The sequence below is a fragment of the Colius striatus genome, chromosome 1, assembly GCF_028858725.1.
Source record: "Colius striatus isolate bColStr4 chromosome 1, bColStr4.1.hap1, whole genome shotgun sequence".
NCBI lineage: Eukaryota > Metazoa > Chordata > Aves > Coliiformes > Coliidae > Colius > Colius striatus.
This window is the reverse complement of record NC_084759.1, coordinates 7,584,115-7,608,945: the sequence shown is the minus strand read 5'-3', so window position 1 is coordinate 7,608,945 and position 24,831 is coordinate 7,584,115. Positions and strand designations below refer to the sequence as shown.

Here is a 24,831-nt window from a genome sequence, read left to right as displayed (position 1 = left end):
ACCTGTGTTCCTTCAACTCCAGGGACCCAAGCAACTCAAGGTCTATCAGCATTATTAAACACCAAAGCAAAAAAAATGCCTCTGCTTGTTCTTCATAACTATTAGTCAGGTATCTTCAAGTATCAGTCCAACGTTTTCTTTTGCTATTAACTTACTTTAAAAAGCCCTTCCTCTTGTCAGATACAATACTGTTTCAACTCTTAATTGAGCTTTTGGCCTTTCGTGTCTTCTCCCTACATATGCAAACCACAACTCTGTACTCTTCCTGCAAAGCTTGACCTTGCTTCCAGAGACCATACAGTTTCTTTTTCACCACAGGGGAATTGCCTGCTTCTGTGCTTCTGAAAGGTGATTCTTAAAAACTTCATTAATAGTGATTCTACTGAACACAGTTAAATCAACTTCAGAAACTTTTTCTAGAATTAACAAGTAATGCTATAACAGTAAGTGAAAAACAGAAATCTCTTTGAATATATCAAAGTTATGTCTGGGATATACTCTACAGAATCACCAACCTTTCTATTGGAGAATGAGTACATCAGGACAAACATAGCATTAGCCAGGTGATCCCATTTCTCAGAACAACTAATTACTGTAAATCATTGGTTAGAAATACTTCAATCCTGTGCTGGGCAAGAGCACTAAGACCCTAAGTCAGCAAAAGATGCCACTTTCCATGAAAAACACTCCTGAGAACTGGCCAATCTGAGCTACCTGCCGTTCACAACATTCCCATAATTATGGCATCTTCTAGATCAGCTCCTGCACTCCCAGGCAACCTTCAACTATCAGTGTTTTCCCTCCCTCTGATAACTACAAGAGCAGCCTGGTCTAGTGGAAGATGGCCCGGCTCGTGGCAGGGAGTTGGGACAAGATGATCTTTAAGGTCCATTCCAAACCAAACCATTCTCTGATACAATTCAATAACTATAGCGAGTAGACTCCCTCTTCAAAGCATTTAGCAAAACATGTTCAAATGTTCACATGCTGTTACTATAAAAACAAAGACCTCTCAAATATTGGCTCTCAAGAAGACAGTTGTCCAAGTGCAATGAATTTTAATATATTTTGTTTTAGAAACTAAAAACACTGCCATTAAGTTCTAGAGCTTGGCTCCATATTTCACAGTAATAGTCACTTTAGAGTAAAGCTCCACAATAATGTTCTTCCCTGCTAGCTCTCCTTACCAGATTACACCACAAAATATTCATGAGTGATCTAAACTTGAGTTTTTTCACTACAGCACAAAAAATTATGCAAAAAATCCTCCCTCAATGTAGCTTGCTCTCTCGATTTCTTATTTATAGCAAAGAAGACAACAGCTTGCAAAAACACTTGCTGTGTTAAGAGTTTGTTAATTTGCTTTGATCACATCCCACACCACCTTCCATACTAGTGATTTATAGGTTTTCCTAAAATACGTCAAACCAAATAACCATAAAACATTGAGAAAGGAAATTGTAACCTCAAGTCTAAATATACTATGTTACCATACAGATACACCAATCAATTTACATTCAAAAGGACAGACTTGCAAAAACACTGCATTTATTTACAGCATATACTTCTTACCATTGCTATGCTAACACACTCTTCCTTTATAATGTATTTAATGGCATTCATTTATGACAAGTAAACAACCCGAACATCAACTGAATGTTTTATCAAGAGAACAAGCATACAGTCTAAAAGTTACACACTGTTTTTTACACAAATGTTTCTGTCATATATACTTTTGTTTCCAAGAAGACTAAACATATGGATATACATATAGATGTTCTCTATAACGTGCACCATTGCACTGTGACTCTTAATGCACATGCTTCAAGTATTTTTCTTAGAGTGCAGTATATTGTATTTTTTTATGAAAAACAGAGAAACTTTTCAACCAAAAACACATTGCAAATAGTCACCCAGAGCAAGATTTTACAACCAAATTATAAAAGCCCTAAATCTCAAGTTTTATAATACCATCAGTGACAGTCTTAACTGTAGCACCGAGACAGGCGCCGCTATAATGTTAACAGCCAGTACGTAAACATTAATGCAGCCTAAGGGGGGAGTAGGGGGCAATTCCAGAAGGGTCCCTTCAGACTGTCACAGAACTTTTAGGTGGCTGTAGTTAAAACTTTCTTTGGCCTAATTATTTACAAAGTGGGGCAGGGGGGAGACACAGGACATTAGCCAGGCAGTAAGACAGTTAATTTCATTTAAACTGTAATGGTTTCTCTTCTTAAAGCTTTATTTACAGTTCTTGAAAATCACTATTATTTTTTTAACAACAGTCCAATGAACTGAAGTTTGCCATTTAGCTATTTTTCAAAAAACAACTTAAATGACTTTGAAATGTCAGGACATTTACAAAACACTTCAGAGAACATAATTATTTTCCTTGAGAGTAACCACAAAGGTCTTAAATACTGGCTCTTCGCTGAGATAGGAGACCCCTTTGTCTTAGAAATCAGTAAGGTACAGTCCATCTAATCACATTTCCAGGAATAAACTGGCTTTGGCCAAGCCTCAAATCACATTTCAACAGCTTCATTCACGATTTTAACAAGTATATTCAGTTACTTTCTTGCCTTCTAACAGTCTCCAAGCTTCTAGAACAAGGTAGTAGTATGTCTTTCAGTCTAAGGCACATACCTCCTCCACTACTATACGCTCAATTCATTCTGATAACATTTAATAGATGTTGAAAAATAAATTACAGTAGACTGTAACTTTGAAGACTGTGTGACCTGATCTAGGTGGACCTGCTTCAGCAGGGCAGTTGGACTAGATGATCTCTAAAGGTCCCTCCTAATACCAGCCATTCTATGATTCTATTAAAAGATCTAAGTAAAACAATTTAAAAATAAATCAAATTGCTTCTTATCAACATTCTGAAATAACATCTATAGAAGTAAACACAAAACAAATGTAATTATTTCCTAGGGAAGCTTCATGAAATTAATGTAACTGAGTCCTGTCTGTACTTTGGAGCCATTAAAACAATTTTTAATGTCTAACACTACAAAACTAAATTCTGTAACAAGAGGACTGCACATTTTTCTTTAATACAAGATATCAAAAGTGAAACTGTAAAGAAAATCTTATTCTTTTAAATATACTTGTGCAAGCACATCTGTTTAAAGCTTACGTGGTCACAATGTTTATGACAATATGTACATAAAGTGTAAATAAAGCATCGGCTTCATGGTCAAATAATCTGAAGTTAGAAAAATGTACATTCTAATGATTGTGTACATTTCTCCAGGAAAGGGGAATATTTCCCTTATTTGCAAGAACATTTTCTTTGTATATGAAAACATATTTACATGCCAGGAATATCTACATTATTTTTTTGTCTCATTTCTCATTTTTCAACATCTCTGACAGAGGTATAAATACAGAGGAACGAAATACCATGGGGCAGGACTAACAACTATTAACAAGATCTATACTGTATGAGATTACGTACAGTCAAAATCAGTTGAAATTTAACTCTGGGCTCACTTGGCACTCCTCAGAGCACCAAACATACACCAGTTATGCAGCTAACAGTTGTCAGATTGTCATTCACCATTCTTCCCAACCCTAACAGGTAATCAGCACGGCTTAAGAGTACCAGAAAAAGGCAAAAATTTAGTTACTCCTACAGAAGCAAGGGACTAAAGACCTAGAATACCATTCTGCACATTACCAACACACAATCTCTACGTTTATGTATCGACATTCATTTCTTATCTAAGAGATAAGAATTATCACAACGTTGCTTAATCACACTAACATGACTAGTTCTCTTCAGTAACCTCACAGAACACTTAGAGGTACATATAAAACAAAGTTTACAAATGTTTTTATTCCTTGGCTCTTTCCATGAATCTTAATACATCAGTCTTTACAGACAGGATAGTCATATCTTATAACCACTAAATATAATAAACACAGACATGCTAACATGTGATTTATATCTTTATAGAAAGGTAGTGGTATAATATAAGAGACCATTTCCTGAGTTTGTTTAAAGTTTCTATGCTAAGTCACCTTCCCTCATTGCCAGTACCACACAAACTTTCAATTTCATAGCACAGACACAAACTATAATTAAATTAGTTCTCTAACACATTAGGAAACATGCTCCTCCTCAGGATTATAATGTTCCTAGACAAGCTTTTTCTCTCTTTTTCCCATTCTTCTACAAGAATTATAAAATGTACAACGCAGACACACATGAACACCTGGAAGAAAATCTGATTTACAAGCCTGCTGTTCCCAAGTTTAGGACTGTCAGGGATGCTGTGCAAGCAAATGCCAGTGAGAGACTTAAAATAGGGTATCCACTTGGGAAGAGATTAAGTGATTAGGTTTGATGTTGCTGCCAGCTGCTAGTCGCCATTTGAAGGGCTAGAGTTATGTTTATGAACTCAAACCAGGAATTTTTCCCACCTCCCAGATTTTTCAATAAAATTTGTTGTAAGATCCTCAGGAGACAACTGAAAATGACACTGTTTCTTCCTCTCATACAATATTTTCGTAAGAGACTGAAAGTTTATTAAAATTTGATTTTGTTTGTAATAGAAACTATCAGGCAAATAGATGTGAAATCAGGAAGTTATATTTCACTCAGGCTGTCAGCAGCAGCCTTTCACATATGATAAATAGTTAGCATCTGATAACATACCAACTTCACATTTGGGATGAAGCTGGAGCACAAAAAGTTCCACTTAAATATAAGATAAAACTATTTCACTGTTGAGGTGAGGGAGCCCTGGCACAGGCTGTCCAGGGAGGGCGTGGAGTCTCCTTCCTTGGAGGTCTTCAAGACCCGCCTGGACACATTCCTGTGACCTGATCTAGGTTGACCTGCTTCTGTAGGGGGGTCAGACTAGGTGATCTCTAAAGGTCCCTTCCAACCCTACCATTGTATGATTCTATGATCCACCTTTGAAGTCATTCAACAGGAGTTTTTTCACTAGTAACAATCCCTGCATGTGTTATATTGCAACACCAGCTCTGCCTTTTTACATCTGATGCAATATAATGGGAACTTTCTATACAAAATGCCTTCACCACACATTTTGGATTCTGACAGAAATGAGAATAATCTTCCAGACACTACATACTTGAGCATTATGTACTACATATGTGTTGTACCAACCCACTGTTGCCATTTACACACACTTCTATTTCAAATCTTATTTATTCCAAATTTCACATGCTAAGTACGAGCCCATTAACGTACCAGAGCTTTCATACATTGCCACTAAGACTTAGAAATCCCCACAAGATGGGAAGTTTTCTTCCCTACTCTTTTTGCTGTGCTTAGTAAGCTTAGCTTTTTAATTTTTTCAAGGTTGTTCCACTGTTATACAAAAAATTTGTGTTGGGCTCACAAGCAATTTCAACTTGTTCTCTTTAATATCATATAGAAATATAGTCTGACACAAAAAATTCTCACAATGCAAGAGGTTTGCAGGAAAATTTAAGCTAGTGATGTCACTGATCAAAGGGAGAAAATGCATTTGCTCTCATCATAAAACAAAACAGTGATACTAATAGCTGTGGTGAAGTACAAGAAACTACACAAATTTCTACCAAAGTACATCCACTCTCTTACGAAGTAATTGCAATAAGGTAAGAATCAGTCAGCTAGAAAGGACAGTAAAATAAAATTAACTTACTTAACAACTTTATTTAGTGTAACTATAGAGACAATAATCACAATAAAATTGTTAAGAAGTGTTCTCATCTTTGCAGAACTTCTTACTCATCTTCTAAAACAATGGATAACGTATTCTTCTAAAAGGACAGAACGTTCACAATTTTACCTAAAATTTAGCTTGGGCTTTGTTTATGACTGAAATTTAGGAAGGGGGCCTGAGAGTCAGTTAACAACATGATGCATATGTATTTGCAGTTGTTTTGAAATGAGTGCTTAAGGAAGTTTCAGATATTTCTATTAACCCAAAGTGCATTTACCACATCCCTAGTACTAAATCATCATCCTCTTTTAAAGAATACTCCCTCATATTATCCTTTGTCACCTTCTCTACTTTGAATAAAATCTATGAAGTAGATGAATAAAGCATCTCATTCCATATTAAAGTAATTAAGCCTTGTAACTTTCACTACTGATACACATACTACCAACACAAGTTGAATTTCAAAACACTGAAACCCCACAGCTCAGGATTTCACCTGCCACCTTTCATGGTCACACTAAAAATGGCAGCTTTTGGCTACTTTTGAATCACTCAGAGCTTTCTTTCCTCCTCTTCATGCTTTCATAATAAACTTCCTGTTGATAGCTGAACTTTAGCATCTTTCCTTAAGCAATGGGCTTTGCTTTCTCTATCATTACTTTCACTCAATTTGGATTACTCAGCTCTTCCAGTAATTTTTCTTTTTTTTTTAACACTTTATCACTCCTGTATCTTAACTAATGTCATGTTGTTAACTCATGTCATCAGCAACTTTCATCAGCTTGATCCTTCTCTGTGACTAATCACAAATAGTAATTATATTTTCAAAAACAAAGAACCACCACAGCTCCACCAGGCAACCCTTAGCAACCCAAATTACACATAAAACCAGAAAAACAAGCCACAAAAAAAGAAATTCAATGTTTGTTAAGTATTTTTTCCACTGTAACTTTATAGTTTTAAATCTAAAGTTCCAAAAGGCACTGTTTAAAATGAACTACATTTCCAGTATTCTGAAACAAAATAACTGAACTGTCAAATATCGATCATCAAATGACCAAAACAAGAAACTTTATTGATATAAAACTGAAAATCCATAAACACCAACTGTACCTGCTTTTCCTTTCGATCAGAATAGCCATGTAAGAAGCAGGCAAAGCAGCACCAAAGCCAGGAGACCAAAAGTAGAATTTTCCAAGTATCTTCCTGAAAATTTAATTGTACACGTATTACATGCAAAGCAATCAAATCATTCATGTACAACACCATATTTTTCCTTTATCATAAAATTATGCATGCTTTATTAAGATTAATTTTGTCCCTTTACACTAATCAACATTTGCATACTAATCATTGTATTTTTACAGTTGGATAGTTCCCAGAGGGGTTCCTGAAGTGCTTCATAAACACTAATAAAATGCTTCATTACCATATACATTTCATTTCAAGGATTACTTTGCTTCAAAGAAAGCAGTGTTTTCAAGAGATATCTCCCAGAAGTTGCAGACAATAACTACAGAAAAATCATCTACAAAAACTTTTGTTTACTTCTCTCTCTGCTACTCCTCCAAATACATCTTTAAGAAGATGTTCTTTATACAATGTAGGCCTGCAATCAGATGAGCCAGAATTCAAATTATTATATGTCATGCTCCAGTCATTTACAGCAAGCCAAGGAATCATTCTGTACATTACCAATGGAAGCAAAGGTGACATCCCAGTTCTGTTATGGTAGGAAAGCTCTTTATTTTTGGCAACAAGCAAACAGTTCACACAATTTCAACTATCAAAAATTCTCCAACAATTAAGAGTTAAAAACCAGTAGTTACACAAAGGACAAAATTTAAGAGAATATTTCTATAAATTGGTCACTGTTAAAGGAGGGAAACCAAAATGCAGGTCAGACACAACGTCACTGACCACATTTGGTCTATTCAGGACACATGCACCTTCAAACTGCTTCAGGCTGATCACAGAAGCAAAGTCAGGCAGACATGAAATCTAGTAGCACGATAATAAACACCTTTCAGTTACAACAGTGTTGCTTCACTGATAAGCACTATCAGTTCAGGAAAACAAAGTGTTACAATGGAGTCTACCCTTCCAAAAACACAGTGAAGAAAGCACAACCACCAAAATGGTAAACACAGAGGGTGAGAAAAGGAAATTTTCTTAGATAAAATTTGATGTTGACAACACAGAAGAGAAAACAAAGATAATTAATCAATAACATCTGATTAGCTCACTTTCTTTCTTGTTGTAAAAGGCATGATCAGCCTCATTTCATACTTATGCAAACATAACATTACCAGTGAGTAATGCTAGTGCATGTTCATAAGAGAAAAGAGAGCCAGTGTATCAGCAGTAAGTGATGTAATGGCAATTACACACACTGCTCATTCCCACGGCTGCAAAAGGATAATTTCTCAGGATGACAATGTCAAATGCTGCAAGAGCTAATGTTCATTATTAGGACTCTCTTGGAAAGCAATTACTGTATGAAGTTTCAGAGAAGCCATTTTAAACATCTTAATAAGTATGAACGCATCTTACCAGACACACCTGTTAAGTAAAAGAACAAATGTCTGTGGGAAAGAAACAGGAATTTATTCTTTTGCCAAGGTTTAGAACGCTTACATGTTTGGTTTGGTAAGATTTTAGAAACAACAGTAACATATCTTACTTAACAAAACCTAGTGGAAATTAAAATGTGCAATCAGTAAATGAACCATTTAAACTTCTGGTAAAGTACATGAAAGCAAGCTTTTGTTCTTGTTTGCATGGTACTTTTCACATGGTCTATGGTTAGAAACTGGAATGAGAAACATGAGTTCACTAAGGTTATGCATCTAATTCCTCAATGTTCAACTGCATCTAAAACTCAAAAGCTTAAGGTTGAATCTAATTAAGCAAGCTGATGTAAAGCTGTATATGGACAAACTTATTTATTCAGGTTGCTAGACTGAGAGCCATGTCTTCATGTGGTTTTGCATTTCATAAAACCACAAACCTAAAAATCACACCTTTCATGTAACAGATGTAATGCTTGTCAGCACTGGAGCCTAGCACTTCTATCTGAAGCCCAGACAGATGTCATCTTCTGGATCTCACCAGTGGAAGAGATTACAAGTCCCAGCTGGCCTGCCACACATCCGTAAGAGATCACCACCCCCACTCTGCCAACAGAGCAGTATGCATATATTGCCTAATTCACTTCAAGGAAAACAAAAAGGAGGAAGGAAGAAAAAAAAAAACATCAGCCAAGTGAGCTTGGTAATCCCTTCTAAGATGAGAATCTCTCTCCATAGCTTATGTCATTGCTGATACTGGATTTAGATAGTTTTGAAATTTTACCCACTTATGAAATGGTAAGAATATTAAACAATAACATAAGATACAATAGCATAAGCCAGACTTCTCACTGACAATTCCATTTCATATTTAAGTCTTTCAGTTGTTCCAGGATGACTAAGATGTATTTTCAGTACACACAGTGACTGAAGGTTCACCTTGGGTAAAAGCAGAGAACAGTTGAAGTGGTTACTTGATCCAGAACACCCTATATGTTTGCCAACACATCTCCTCCTTTTTCTACAAAGGAAGGAAACAGACAGCTCTTCTCAAATCAGGAACTCTGTAGGTAAATATGACTTAATATGTCCAGCTGCAAGCCCTTTAACCTGTTACTTTGGCCTAGAACTTGAGGATGGTAAGATCAGTCAACCACATGGGGTTTGCTGGACAATTTTGCTTCTGAGTTAACACTGTTCCTGCTGTAACACACCTTACACCCAAACAAGATACAAGATCTGCATCATGCATGCTCTTACACAAATTATCATACACAACCTCTCACCGCTATCTAGAATCAGATCTAGAGCATCTGGATCTCCATAGTCTCAGACAAATCTCCTTGCATGGTTGCAAGTCAAGTTCAGAAATATTTAGGCCAAACTTACGCAGAACACCACAGAAGTACTGATATTTCTTTCACAGAACCACAGAATAGTAGATGGATTAAAATCACATTCTGGGTTGGGAAGGGACATAAAATCACTTTTGCTCTCAGAGGCTCCTAAATGAAAGTACGCTGTATCACACAACAATAAATTCAAGGAAGCAGAAAAGTTCAAACAAATCTTTTTTTTTTTTAATGAATATAAAAGCCACACACAAATTAGTCAATAAAGAAAAAGGAGTGAAGTCTCATATTTCCATGTGTCACCCAACCAACAGCAGGTGAGAGCAGCAAACTTATGTAACTGAAGCTTCAATACAATGTTGATATTAAGTACATTCCAAGTGAAGGACTTGTCAACATTATAATCTTAGAAGAAGCTCTTAAAACCAACATACAGTACTCAACTTGTAAAGCTGTCATCTATTTATATAGCTTCCTGGTTTGTTCACATTTTCACTCCAAATAACGCTCAGCTCCTTGACCATATTCAAGTACTGAACTGACTTGTAAGAATTGATCCATGATGACACAAACATCTTCCTGATTAATAATATCTAGTCTAAAGCCCACCCCTGTGTAAGGACAGGGCTGTTTTTCTCCTACTTATGCATTACTTCACACCTTATAAAATTTCTCAAGTCATTATAATCAACAGATCTTTCTGCAACAGATGAGAGTCAGTTTAGATTTAAGTAACCTAAATATTTTCAACAATCTCTCACACTATTCATCACTTTTCCAGATTCTTTAGGTATATCCAAAACAAAGGACACAGCAGGAATATCATTGCCAACCTCTTCCTTTTATGAAAACTAACTATTTATCCTTTGTTTTGTTCATATGTGTTAACTAATTGACAGTCATTCACTAATACCTGGAAGACAGAGGATCCTTCTTCAAGGTCATAAGGGAATTCGTGTATAATGCACCAATCAATCATCAGAATTATATTTACTCTTCAAAAGACACAAGTAAATTTGGAAAGTATGACTTTTCTGATAATCTGCTAGATGGCTAATAACCTCTGTCAGAGCAACAGCTGAAAACCATCCAACTTAAAACCACATCAGCTTAATTTTGAGTAATATCTAACTACAGCATCGAAGTAAGGCACTGCAGATTTAAAGGCAAGTAGATGGCCAGGTAAGGATGAATACTGTATAGTTCAGAGGAGGAAAGACAAATCAATATTAAGTCAGATTGCTAGAAAATTTTGTATTCCTTAGAGTACACTACTTAAAGATTCACTTTGAACTTTGCAAATTACTTATTCAAAAAGCATCCCTTCACTCCTCAGCCGGTTCCCCCTCCTAGCCTTCTCCCTCAGCTATGGAGCAAAGTTTGGAAGTATCTAAACAGATCTAATAGCAGAGCATGATGGGTTCAATTAACTTTTAGAGGAGCTTTTGAGTGGGACATCACATAAATTACAAAAAGTCATAGCTACTGCAGGCTTTATGTCTAAGATCTCTCACAGTAAATGCATTTCCATCTAGGATATCAACATAGTCATAAACAGTGAAGTTTACTTTTTAACTATCCTGACAGTTACTTGAAATATACAATGACAACAGCTCAGAATACATAACTGCTATTTATTTTTACTTCTCAGAGCAAATCTGAATCTTACAAAGTCTTAGAAGGTGCGCTGGGATTTCATTTATGACCACAAATAAGGAAAGAACAAGCTTGGATGGCTGGATAAAGTTTAGGATAACTTTAAGTCATCACAGCCCCTGAAGCAGCAAAACAGAAATCAACACCAATTTATATCAATTCTTTCTAGGAGAAAAAGATTAGGCCTTCTCAGTTCCCCTCTAGAATATATTTCAATTTCCTGCAATGATGTATTTTGAGTCAGCAAAACAGAAAAAAGGAAGTGAATACTTTGACTTATTTACTGATTTAAAAGATTACAAAAATGAGAAGGAAAAAAACCCCAAAAGTTACAAAGATTCATATTCAAGTGGTAAGACCAAAATCAAGATTATTTTCTTTACTTACTCCTACCCATTACAAACAAGCCTATTACAAAAAAGACAAAATATTATATAAGTTGCATTAAAGTAGCTTTCTGTTACATTTTATTTTTAGAGCAGTATACTAACCTTAGAATGCAAAAGCAAGCAATATATAAGGTCCCATTTGCTGTCAGAAAGGATGTTGATTGTAAGATCTCAGGTAGGAGTTTGTGCAAATAATAGTCAAGTTTTCGTTTCCTGAGAATAGCTGCAATCTGAGGGAGGACACAAGATTAAAAAAAGAGGGGACAAACTTTAATTCAGGTTAGGATCTTTTTTGCACACTGTAAAGAAAAATAAAAAAGGAAAATAAGACATGCCTATTTCAGTAGTAAATCAAAGCCTCCTAAATTTGCTGGGTTTATGAACAATACCATAAAGATCTCCTTTGTAGTTGTTCCAGCTGTTACAATATTTATACTAGGAAACAAACACACTGAGCAACCCTAAATGGGAAGTACAGGATGAATTTTATTACCTTGTTACCACTGGCCATAATAGTCAGAAACCTTGTCTGCCAGATATCAGAACTTTTAAGACGTGATAAATTTACACTGAGTTTTGTCTTCCAGACAACTGAAATATCCCACAATTAGAGTCAGACTGTCACTAAAGTAATCAAACTACAGGCCTTACACAGCATCTATGAAGTGATGTCATATTTCTAAAGGTTTTCTATTCCAATTAATCAATGGCAAGTCCTTAAAAAAAATGTTCACCATTTCACGTTCAACACCACATTCCTGACAATTTCTTTGGAAATATGTTATCTCTAAAAAACTTCCTACAGCAGAAAACAGAGTAGATCTAAAAAAAAAAAATTATGTCCAATGTTTTACAAAGAACAGTTACTTAAACACTCAGTGTCCTCAAACTCTGTTTTGTCCACAAAAAATCTGCAACTATCTAACAGGAATGTGTAGAGAACCAGGTTCTTCTGATAGGTACACAAGGATAAGATAAGAAACAACAGAAAAGTCATAGAATCATAGAATGGTAGGGGTTGGAAGGGACCTTTAGAGATCATGTAGTGCAACCCCCCTGCAGAAGCAGGGTCACCTAGATCAGGTCGCATAGGAACATGTCCAGGCGGGTCTTGAAGACCTCCAGGGAAGGAGACTCCACAAACCCTCTGGGCAGCCTGTGTCACTGCTCTGTCACCTTCACGGTGAAATAGTTTTTTCTTATGTTTAAGTGGAACTTTTTGTGTTCCAGTTTCATCCAATGAAGTCCACGCATGAGAAACTCCAATCAGACCTAAGAAAAAATATTCACTTGAGGGTGGCTCAAGTGGAGTAGGTTACCCAAAGCAATGGTGGACTCTACACCACTGGAGACTCTGAAAATTCAACTAGAAATGGTCACAAGCAACCTCATCCAACTGGCTCTGCCTTGAGGAGGAGACTGGGACCACACGGACTCCCAATATCCCTCCAGTTTGTGCAACCCTATGACTCCATGAAACTATACTTCAGGTGCACCGTGAGACAGATTTTGCTGCTTTTTCCTTTTAATAACATTATCATCTTTGTCTGCACCGTGTTCCAAGAAGTCTCAAAACTTGCAAGAGTTTTCACTCAATGCCTGAAATTAGAGCAGTTCCAAACAGAGTGAGCTTCACACCGCTGGTGCTGGTGAAAGAAACAAAAGACTTCCTGTCGAATCATTACCGGCAACATCTCTCATTCTCAGTTCCTTAATTTAAAAACATGGGAGGGGGAGTTGTTCTTCTGAAACACTGTCCTCTCATACTGAATAGCAAACAGACGCTTTAGATTCAGAGGTGAGCCGAGGATTCTGCTAAAACTAGCCACAGCAAAGTTCTGTCAAAATCTGTTTCTAAAATGAAGCTTGAATTAAGGATTAAGAAGAAATACATGCATGAACAGACTTCTGAAAACAGATTTACACATTACTTAATCAAGTGTCAAGACCACTTAAAGCATAATGGACTAGGCAATAACGCAATCCAGACAACCTTTCTGTTGAAGGAAAGTCTTAACACAGTCTAAATACTGGACCACTAGTTGCCACCTCTTCAATTACTTCTAGCCTATTTCTGCTTTCCCTTCTTTTTGTTACTCTGCTCCCAAGTGAAAAACAGAAAAGGATCAGGGACAACATCACACAAACCAGTCCAAAGAAACATTGCTAATGGTAACTGAAAGAGTTGTATGGATACAGGCAACGGAGCTTGATGAATATCCACCAAAAAACCCCAAAAAACACTGCTGGCTAAGATAATGTCACAAGTGTTTGCTACTGTATGGAATCAGATACAATGTTGCCCCTCCCCAATATCATGCTGCTTCATCTCACCTCCTAACCCAGTGGTTTAGCTGTAACCCAGGGAACAGAAGCAACACACTCCTCACACACCGCTCTTAAAACAGTGATTTCATGGGAGAGAAGCACACAGTCCACTTCCAGTGCTGCCTCTTCCCTTTATTTCTCAAGCTGTCGTGTTTCTTCTGCCTATCGTGCCTTATAGAAAGTGAAGACTGTCCAAAATAATATCTGAAACAAGGCAGAGCACACTGGACTGAATGCCACTGGATTATGACCCAGGTTTCACTTATTCATGACTTCTCCAGGCAGACCACAACAATCCAGCCTTACCTACCTCAAGGTTAAGTATGTACCAGCATCTCTTTTGACTAACATTGCCTTAGGAACACATCAGCTCTGCTGCAACTTCCCACTCTGGCTTTCCATAAAACAGTACCTCTTAATCTCTTCTTTTAAAGGAATCTAGCGACATGGCCTTAGGATATTTAGAACAGCTACACAGCTTTCTTCAACAAAAGTTGTCATTAACAACTCCACCCTTTCACGGAACTTACATTTAACCCTTTCTGGCACAGTACCACCTAATTAAAAGAATATGTATTTTTGTATATATATAAATATAAAAATATATATCAGTAAGACTGTGGAATACAGTCTTGTAGATACTAAGAGCTGTCATTGACTGCACTTTTTTCCATTCCAGATAATAGGCACATGGCTTTCACTTCTCATTTACCTATATACCGTATATTATAGAAACACAGAATGGTAGGGTTGGAAGGGACCGTTAGACATCATCTAGTCCAACCCCCATGCAGAAGCAGGTCCACCTAGATTAGGTCACATAGGAACATGTCCAGGTGGGTCTTGAAGATCTCCAAGGAAGGAGCCTCCACACCCTCCCTGGGCAGCCAAATAGTATGCATTTTAAAAAAAAAAAAAAAAAAAAGACAAAAACTGTCAAATCAAAACATTACCCTGTAACATACATCTCTCTAGGGAAGAGACTACAAAGGGAATAAAAGACCTAATGTAAATACCGTCCACAACATATCCAATAGACCACAAAATCTCTTATCACGTAAACCAACACACTTGTCACTGATATTTAATGTAACAATTAGATAACACCACTTTCTCAATCAGATTTACTCTGTAGATAAGCAATATACAGGTTTGAAAACCCTAACTAACATTAAAGATTTATTTATTCACCAAGAAAAATTCCAACCCTATTAAGAGTTCAGCATTTGAGTCTGGGTGGAGTATAACCACTCCTTGTAATTTTCAAGAACTCTAAGATACCTGGAAAGTAATAAAAAAAACCCACTTTAGAAAAATGAAACTCGATGTTTTCCTCTCACTACAATTTAAGTTTTCTTACATTATAATGTTCTATGTACTAAAAAGAAACTTTAAGCAGTAGTACAGTCTGCAGATGCAGTCTTTCTTTGCCCAATGCAAGCATTAAACAGAGACTTAGGTGCTCCGTATCCACAGTCGGTACCAACAGCTGAGCTACTTGCCTGAACAGCCCTCAGAAGCCCTTCCTGCCATTTAATTCCACTTCTCTCTCAAAACCAGCAGAGCTCAAGCCACCAGACCTCCTAGAAATAGGATAGAGTCCAGCTTTTCTAACATGTTACATTCTCATTTTCTAATCCAGTCAACTAATATATTTCTCAATGTCTTACAAGAAATACTTTTCATACTCAACATCTAAGATCAAAAGTAAAGTTAAAACAAATGATGCACTGTCATGGGGCAGATGGCCTAACGACATCAGAAGTTTTTAGAACTTCTTGATTTCCTTCTGTTTGGATCCACAGTTCTAGCTCTTCAGTCCCACAAAGTCTGCAGAAAACACAGATATAATGCAGAAGAAACAAACGAATCACAGAGGAAAAAAAAAGGATTAATGGGAGGGAAAAAAGGATGAAGCGAGAAGAATCCTAGGTATTTGATCATTAAAAACACTAACAGCACATCTAAAAAACAGATAATAGAGAGAATGGTTCAGGAAAAAAAAGAAGCTGAGAACAGATTCATTCTAAAAAAACAAATCAAGTTATGTTAAAATATTAAGAAATAAGTAGTTAGAAAATTTTCACGCATACCATAACATAGGCATTAAAGAACGTTTAAATATTTGCTATATCTATTGCTACTTTTCTAGTGCTTTGCAAACAGATAAGACAAAATTCCATACCTCTTCTACATACAAGAGTAGACATTTGTTATCTCAGTAACAGCACAGTAACACACATGTAACTTCGCTGAAATTTTAAGAAACTAGAAAAAAATCTCATAGCAACAAGTCTAAAGAATCAGTAGCACAAGTGAAGACAGTAAAAAATATCATTTTCTTAAGCTACTTGTTTCATCTGTGCACAAGTTGTAGTTCACAATTAAAATGCAGATGATACTACCGAACTATGTAGTCTAGGTATCACTGGATATAATAATTATAAGAGTAAGCATATGTGCATCTGGATGAAATTTAGATAGATCCCAACACTGCAGTCCTCAGACAACCAAACTTTTGCATGCTGGAGTCAGACAAGAAAAATACATTACTCTTTAATAACATCTCCAAGTGAGAAATTGATTTGATGCAATAAACTCTGACAGTCCTTGTGTGACATCTGTGCCCTACATACATACACAGAGGAGGAAGGGGGGATTAAACACCTGCCAGCCTGACTTCCAGAAAAATATTTCTGGCCTCAAACATGATTAGTTTGGTACTAAAAATGTACCCAAAGCCTGATCCAGCACTGCTTGGTGTCCCATTAACACCTGTGGGAAAACTGAAAACAGAAAGACTCACTTATTTTTAAAAAAGTAACTAATTTCCTCACTTCTGTACACAACTCTAAGATTTTAAAGCCAAAATTCAATTATGCTTTACTGTATGCCTGGCAGTTAGGCTTTTGAAGGCAGCCCCACATCCTCATTACTTACAAAGGGAACAAACAGTGGGATCAATACATGAGAGATACCATGGCAAAAGACAGGACCTCAAACATGTCCTCCAAAAATCCCTAAATTTTTGGCACCATAATGATTCCCTAAACAGTTGATTATCTTTCATTCACTCAGCCCCAACTGGAATATCTCTCCCCTTCCCCTGTTCTTCAACCCAGAGTAAACTGTCCACTCTCCAACAGTAATCACACTTTTTCCCCTACAGTTTAAAACAAGTGCTGATTTAACTCTCTCTAGAACTCTTCGGCAATTATCACATTAAAATAGCTAGGAAATGTTTATAGAATCATAGAATAATAGAATGGTAGGGTTGGAAGAGACCTTTAGGGATCATCTAGTCCAACTTCCCTGAAGAAGCAGGTCCACCTAGATCAGGTCACATAGGAACGTGTCCAGGCGGGTCTTGAAAACCTCCAGGGAAGGAGACTCCACAACCCCTCTGGGCAGCCTATGCCAGGGCTCCCTCACCTCAACAGTGAAATAGTTTTTTCTTATGTTTAAATGGAACTTTTTGTGTTCCAGCTTCATCCCATTACCCCTTGTCCTGTTGCTAGGTACAACAGAAAAAAGGGATGCCCCAACCTCCTGACACTCACCATTTTACATTAAAAAAATCTAATTAATTTTAAAAAATTGCTATGAAAGTACATGTTGAAAAACCTCAGAGACGCGCTACTACGTCTCTAAGACTGGTTTAGTGTGAATAGAAATGAGGGCAGAAGAAAGAAACATGGTTTTGAGACTTTATGTACAGTACAATATGGAGAGAAGTGGGAAGAAGGAGATATCCCTCAAATCAAATGGAAACATACCTGCAGTAATAAACTAATCACTCTGACAAATGGGTGATGATTTGAACTTTAAGGCCTACTGTATTTTATGTCCGAAGTATTAATAAAAGCCTATTCAGTAAAAATAAAGGAATAGGAAAACAAATTCTAGCACTAATTAGAGATTTGAGACAATTGCATTTGGCTCTCACCATGAAAATGTAATTATGAAAAATCAATTCAGCAGATTCAGGATACCACCAGTTTGTGGAACAGCATATACAAATTTTAAGCTCTATACAACTAAGAAATCAGAACAGATTCAGTCTGTCAACCTCACAAAGAACGTACACACTTCCCACACCAGCTACATGGCGTAGTGCAAGACTTTGAGACAGGCCATAGCTGTGTTCCAGCAGAACAGGAATACGAGGCTCAAGAAGGAGCTCTGACACAATCAGAGGTACCAGTCAGGTCTGATTATTTTAACGATGTGTCATGTAACGCCTACAAGTAATCATCATCCAACCACACTGACCTGAGCTTCACCTCCAGCGTCCTCACCCTCCACCTCTGCCCCTGACCCAGGGATTCCCCAGGAGGCACCGCACAAAGGATGATTTGACTTAATGAATGTACTAATTGCCTGACCGATGTACACACTCCAACAGGTTACACAGCAGGCTAAAAAACCACAGACCTTGTCATGTGTACATCAGCATTTTTTCTCTCCCTCCTCCATCAAACCACTTCCTAAGTTTGTACAAAGTGTATGCCTGTAAGAACACTACTCCTCCATCAATTTTTAGTGAAATTAGCCAACACATAGAGCACTGACTGATGGGAAGTGAAAAAAAAAAAAAAAGCACTATCACTGCTCTCTCATTCCTTCACAATATGCAATTAAAAATGATAAACTTTTACTTGGGAAAAACAATTTTTTTAAAAGAAACATTCAGTTCCCTAGGCAAAGCTCCAGGAAGGCAAAGTTCAATTACAAGAGTGACTATCTGGCCCCTTTAGGCACCTTTAAAATGAATATTTAGAGACAAGCAATAATGCTGTATAGATGGTTTATATCATACATATGCTTCAAGTCATTAAAAAGTCAAGGAAAATTTTATAACTTAAGCCACATGTGCAGGCTAAAAGTGAAGAAAATACCCCAAATTGCACAAGGAGCAGGCAGAGCTACAGACTGATGTCAAATTTATTTCATAATTATATTCACTTATTTATATGTTCTTTAATACCCATTTGCATTTTTGTATGAATTTTAGGAGAACATTATCCCTTTACCGTATAAAAATTATTTTTAAGCACTTTGGAGTAACTGAAATCACCAAATGCCCTCAGGTAACACTTTAGCTTTGAAAGACACTGTTGTTCAAATCAGCAATTTGTGTCTCATGTCTTCTCCTACATATTCAGATTCATTGTGGCTCAATTAGCTGGTCCCTCCCTGATTTCACAGATTACAAAACCTTGCCTCCAGATTTTTCATTTCCTAAGTCAGTTCCTGCAATACTCTGAAGAAAAGCATATGCTTCCTGCTCTCTGCCTTGCTCTGTCCCTTGCGAGATATTCTATGAGGGTCACTGACGGGGGGTCGGGTTGTTTAGGTTTGGCTTCTTAAAAATTTTCCACACCATCTGCCCAACTAAAATCAGCAACGAACAACACTCATGTACTCTTTGAACGACATTTAAATTATCTTCAATCTTGGCATCACTCACATTCCATGACGACTTTCCTTCACCATTTGTTTCCCTTGTACTTGATGAGTAGAGGGCTATTTTTCATTGCCCTTGAAATGTCTAACTCATTATCATTTTCAATGATTTTCCTGCTACCTTGAAAATTCTTGCACTTCACTCTACAGCTGTACCACTTAACAGACTTATATCTCTGATAAACAGTCTTTAATGATCTTTGCTGGTTCCCAGTATTTCCAGTGTCCTCAAGACCTTTGCTCAGTTAGTCAAGGCTTGGCCTCTCACTGCTTTCTATCATTACTGCGATGCCAGCTCCAGGTTACTCCTGGTATCTTTGAGCATAAATTCTTCAGTTCACCTCAATCCATTTACTGATTCTTTAAAAATTCTCAGTATATCAGCAAAAGACTATTTTTATTTATTTTCAATTTATGACAGAATTTTACTGCTCTGGCCTGAAAGCCACCTGAACAGAGAACAACAAACACAGCCTGGAGCAAAAATATCACAGTCAAGCTCTTACTTCAGTAACATTTAAGTTAATTTTAGTCATATTTAATCCAGCTTCCAGAAGAAACTGAAGGCAAGAACACACTGACCTACATGTGATCTGTAATACAGTGCAGAGATGGGGGACACTGCATAGTGGTATGATGATCACATATCCATCCCGACACAACACAATCACATACCACAATCACAGCAACTTCAGGTAGTGGGTCTGACAGAAGGGAGTCTCTTGATGGCCTACCACAGGATCCAAGCTGGCATACAGAAGCATACTTAAGAGTAACACTTTCCAAATACCCAATGGTTCACAGCACAAACAAACAAAAACCACAATTCAACATACCCAGTAATTTGGGTCTATTTCAGAATACAATCTGACCAGTATTGCCTTCTCACACACCTCAGGAAGATAACACGATGACTGTGTCTACACTGGCAGGTAAAACAGGACCTAGTTTAGTGTTAGCTGGCTCCACAACTTTGCTCAAAAGTCCAAAGAGCTCCCCTTAAGAGGAAACTGCATGCAAAGCAAGCCTGAAGCAGCAGCGACAGGGCCAGTGTACACGATCCATCCCTGGGGCCAACCTCTTGCCCTGGCCTAGGGCAATGTACCTGTAGCTGGGAAAGTGATGCAACGCTCAGACTTCATAGAATGGTGAGGGTTGGAAGGGACCTCTAGAGATCATCCATCAGGTCACACAGGAATATGTCCAGGCAGGTCTGAAAGCCTCCAGAGACTCTGCAACCTCCCTGAGCAGCCTGTGCCAGGAGTCTCTCCCCCTAACAGTAGTTTATCTTTGTGTTTAAGTACTTTTTGTGGTCCAGCTTATGTCCGTTACCCTTTGTCTCATCACTTGAGACAACAGAAAAAAGTGACATCCCATCCTCACTTCATTTTGTCTCACCTCAATCTTTGGCTGACGCTTCTGTCTTCCATCCAATAGCTTTCAGAATAATTCATTAGTGCAATAATTAGGCTTGTTCTTAGCTCTAATTCACTGATGATTTAGCTACGAAGAGATCTGCCTGTTGCATGACTACCTGGCCTGTGTGGTACTAATATCCATCAAGTTTATAGACAGGAAAAAAACACCTTACGCTTGTGCTGATAGCATTTGTGCCTAACAACATTATACATAATGCTGTCCTAGGGAGCTTACAAAATAAATAATGCAGATTAAAAGAAACAATACGGCTACTCAGGAGTCAAAGAGGGCTCTATGAAGACAACAGCACTGGAATCCTAAGTAAGAAAAAAAAAAACCCTTTTGACATGGAAAGAGAAAGAAGCAATTGGCATCTAAGAACTTGAAGGCAAGCACAGGAAGCAGATGTTGCAGAAGTACAAAAAGTATTACAAATGAGACAAAAATGGATATTAAAAGACCATCAAAAGTAAGACCAAAATGAGCAGGAAATGGAAACGAGGAGAAATTAAGTGAAAGAAATCAATAAAATACAGCAAGTCCCAGTAGAGTAATGATCCTCAGAACAGCAGACTGGGGTTACACCTGCTCTGTCAAATGACTGGCAGAACCATCCCCCAGGCCAGAGGATATGTGGAACAGACATGCTGACATCCACATTGCTTTGGGCCCGGTGTTCGTCTCCTCTGTGCCAGCAGACTGGTCTCTGAGAGAGGCTCTTGCAGTCAAAGCCTGGGGTAAACAGTCAGTGCAAACCACTCAGTGGCCAGTTCTCAAGCTGATCCCTGGCTGTGTCAGCAGCAATGGTGCAGCAGGTGAAGGAAGAACAACAGACATATGGTGGCAAGGGTAAGGCCTGTGTTCCAAAGTGGAAGGGCAGGTCAGAAGTTAGGCTGGAGAGGTAGTCAGGGAGCCTGGTTTAAATTAAGGGAAGAAAATAGATGGCCAGACAAGGAAAAAGAAAAGGTAAATGACAGGAATGACTTGTCATCCCACAGGCAAAACATTAGAAGAATTATCTTAACTGCAAATTAACAGGTGATTTTTACCTTAATTAGATTAAGAGGAAATGTTGCCACCAGATGCAATTACCTGACATACTACAAAGACTTCATACTAATGACTGAGTATATTCATCTACTGCAAAACCATCATCAAACATATGCCTAAAACCTACAAACCTTCAGGAAACAGAGACTCTGCTGTAAGGCATGTTATGAATAGCAGATTTCCACTGTGTAATCAACAGAAATCCCAGGAAACAGAAGTTGAGGCAATTCAACATTCCAGCTTCTCATTTCCGTTTCCTCAGCTTTACACAACCTCCTTGTGAAATTCTCTTCTCTCCACCTCTGAATTTCTAGAAGTCTGAGTTTTTCAACTTGGAAAATACAAGATTACACGGAACACAAAATGGTAGGGGTTGGAAGGCTCATTTACCTTCACATTTTCTTCAGTCTTGACTAATCTCAAACAGAAGTGCTGGTAGAACAAGGAACAATTACTCTGATAGACTTTTTCAGTGAAGTTTTTCTTAAGATGATAAGGCAGGTAGGATTTTAAAAGTGTGATTATAACATTTATGGGAGATTGTGGGGGTTTCTTTTGGCGTACAGGTGTTAAGCAATTTTTAAGTTTTCCTTTAGTTTTTCCCATAAAAGTGTGTCTCAGAACACTTGTGCATTGGCCACTTGGTTTGTGAAATACAAGCATGAAATAGGCATTCCTGGCAGACACTTCATATGCAAAGAGATAATTCACCTTAGATATATAACCTACTTTTACTAAAGCAATCGGTTTGTACTGAAGTAAAACCAAAGACAGTTAAAGTATGATATCTGAAGATTATATTTTTTTTCCAACTAAAAAAAATATCCAAGCATAGTTATTTTAAAAAAACACCATAATACTACATAAAAGCAAAGATTTATTATAGTCATTTACTGAAAACTGGTATTTTACTTATCAAACACCGGCACCCATGGAATTTGGTTCCATCAGTCTCCCATTGACTGAAGAGCAGCAAAACATGTGGGCTGTAGCTGTTATGAGTTTGGGTTCTAGATTATAACTGTCTTTAACTATGTTCTCTCCCAGGACAACCTCTAGCAATTTACTCTCATCTATTTATCTCATTTATTCTCATTTCATTCATCTCCACACAAGCTTTTGTCAAAAAAAACCTCTTTCACCTACTTTCCTTACTTATTAGCTTGTAGCAACAGGAGGAACAAAAAAGCAGAAGCCATTTTACAGGCTTGACAAAGAGAAGTGCAATTTTTTGGTTTTGAGATGTACAAAGGATTGGGACTAAATTATACCAAAAACATTCTGAACATACAGTGATATAACTATAAAGATAAAATAAGCTTCACTTTATTATACAATGGAACCTCCTTGATCTTATTTAAGGCACTGATTACCAAGATGTCACCACCATTAAAACACATGTGCACTTGCCACTGCTAAAGATACAATGCTAGCCTCCCAGGCAAATATGAAGTCTTTTATTCAGGTCTCATAGGTACTGGAAAACCACAAAAACGTGATGTTCAGACTGTGACCATGCTGTTCCACCCCACCCACTTCAGCTTCTCACAGCATCTGTTATGCCACCAGGCCTCATCACTTCCTACGCCCTTTTTTCCCTCCCAGGCCCATTTTTAACATACTCCTTCCTGCCCCATCAAGCATCAGGCTCTTCTCACAATCTTCATGCCTTCCTGCCTTCAAATCAAGCAGTCCTCCCAACCAACTCTTTGCTCTCCAGCATTAAAATCCCCCCAAAACATTCTCTCTGTTCTCTCATCCCAGGGTCAGGCTGCCCCTTGACATCTCTACTGCCCTTTCTCCCCCAATACACTCTCTGCTTCAGACCAGTCTCCCACCTCTGATATGCCTTACACCCTTTCTCCCTGCCCCCGGCCAGACTCCCTGCTCTCATATCCCTTGTGCCCTCCTAAACACTCCTCACATCCTTCCCCCTCACCTCAGGCCACGCTCCCATCATATGACTTGTACCTTTCCCTTTCACCCCAGGACAGGGCTCCCCTGCCCTGACATCTCTCATGCACAGTCTTCAACCCGAAATGAGGCTGGACATCCCGCTCTCTGCCACCCTTGTGCCCTTTCCTCAGACCAGCCTCTCACCATACCCTTCATGCCCTTGCCCCCTTAAGCCAGGTCCTCCCCTCATCTCCCTCCCCTCTACCTCAGGCCAAGCTCCCCCCACAGGCCCCTCACGCCCCGCTCCTCCGCGCACCCACCAGGTAGAGGGTGCCGTAGATGCGGAGGGACTCGGCCAGAGCCCCCTGCGTGACGTGTAGGACGGCCCAGGAGCAGCGCGGGTGCCAGGTGTGCCCGATCTCGTAGCAGCTGTGGGGGATGGACTTGCTCAGCGCCGCCATCTTTGCCGCGAGCGGGGAAGGCGGCGGGGGGGGGGGAAGGGGGGGGCGCGCGCGGCCGCCGCGTCACCGCCGATGCAGGAGAAAGGTCGCGCGGGGCGCTCGCGGCGGCGGGGTTACTCCCGGGCAGCCGCTGCCCCCGCCCCCTGCCCCCCGCGCGCCTCGCGTGAGGCCCGCAGCCAATCGGCGGCGCCCGGGAGGCGGGCAGCGGCGGGGGCGGGGTGGCGCGAGCCGCGCCGCGGGGCGCGCGTCGCACGTGTCCCGCCCGGCCCCGCGTCGCGCGTGTTCCCCCTTCCCCCCACGGGGTCTCCCCCGTGTCCCCTGCGTGTCCATCAGCGCTGCGCGCCCGGCCTGTCCTCCCGCCGCCGAGCCCGGGCCTGTACCTCTGCTCGGCGGGGAGAGGCCGCAGGTAATGGCCGTGGGGAGGAACTGCCTGGAACACCCGCCGTGGCGCTGAGCGGCCGCCGGGCACGGAGCTGGGGGGCTGCAGCAGGCGGGAAAGCCGGCGGAGGGCTGCCCGGCGGCAGGGAGACCTGTGGTGGCGCCTGAGCGCGGGTGTC

General features: G+C 39.0%; 1 protein-coding gene across 3 annotated transcripts in view; it reads right to left on the bottom strand.

The window, feature by feature from the left end:
- TMEM135 (transmembrane protein 135) overlaps positions 1–24,290 on the bottom strand; it is a 168,306-nt gene extending 144,016 nt beyond the window's left edge. Inside the window, exons 1-3 of one of the 3 annotated variants that reach the window (XM_062020360.1) lie at positions 24,134–24,290; positions 11,757–11,884; positions 6,801–6,893 (exon numbers count right to left, since the gene is read on the bottom strand). In XM_062020360.1, the coding sequence (XP_061876344.1) occupies positions 6,801–6,893; positions 11,757–11,884; positions 24,134–24,274 (362 nt within the window). In that variant the 5' untranslated portion in view covers positions 24,275–24,290. The remainder of the gene's footprint in view (positions 1–6,800; positions 6,894–11,756; positions 11,885–24,133) is intronic. The other 2 variants (XM_062020361.1, XM_062020362.1) reach the window with 2 other exon arrangements.
- Positions 24,291–24,831: the final 541 nt, after the last annotated feature.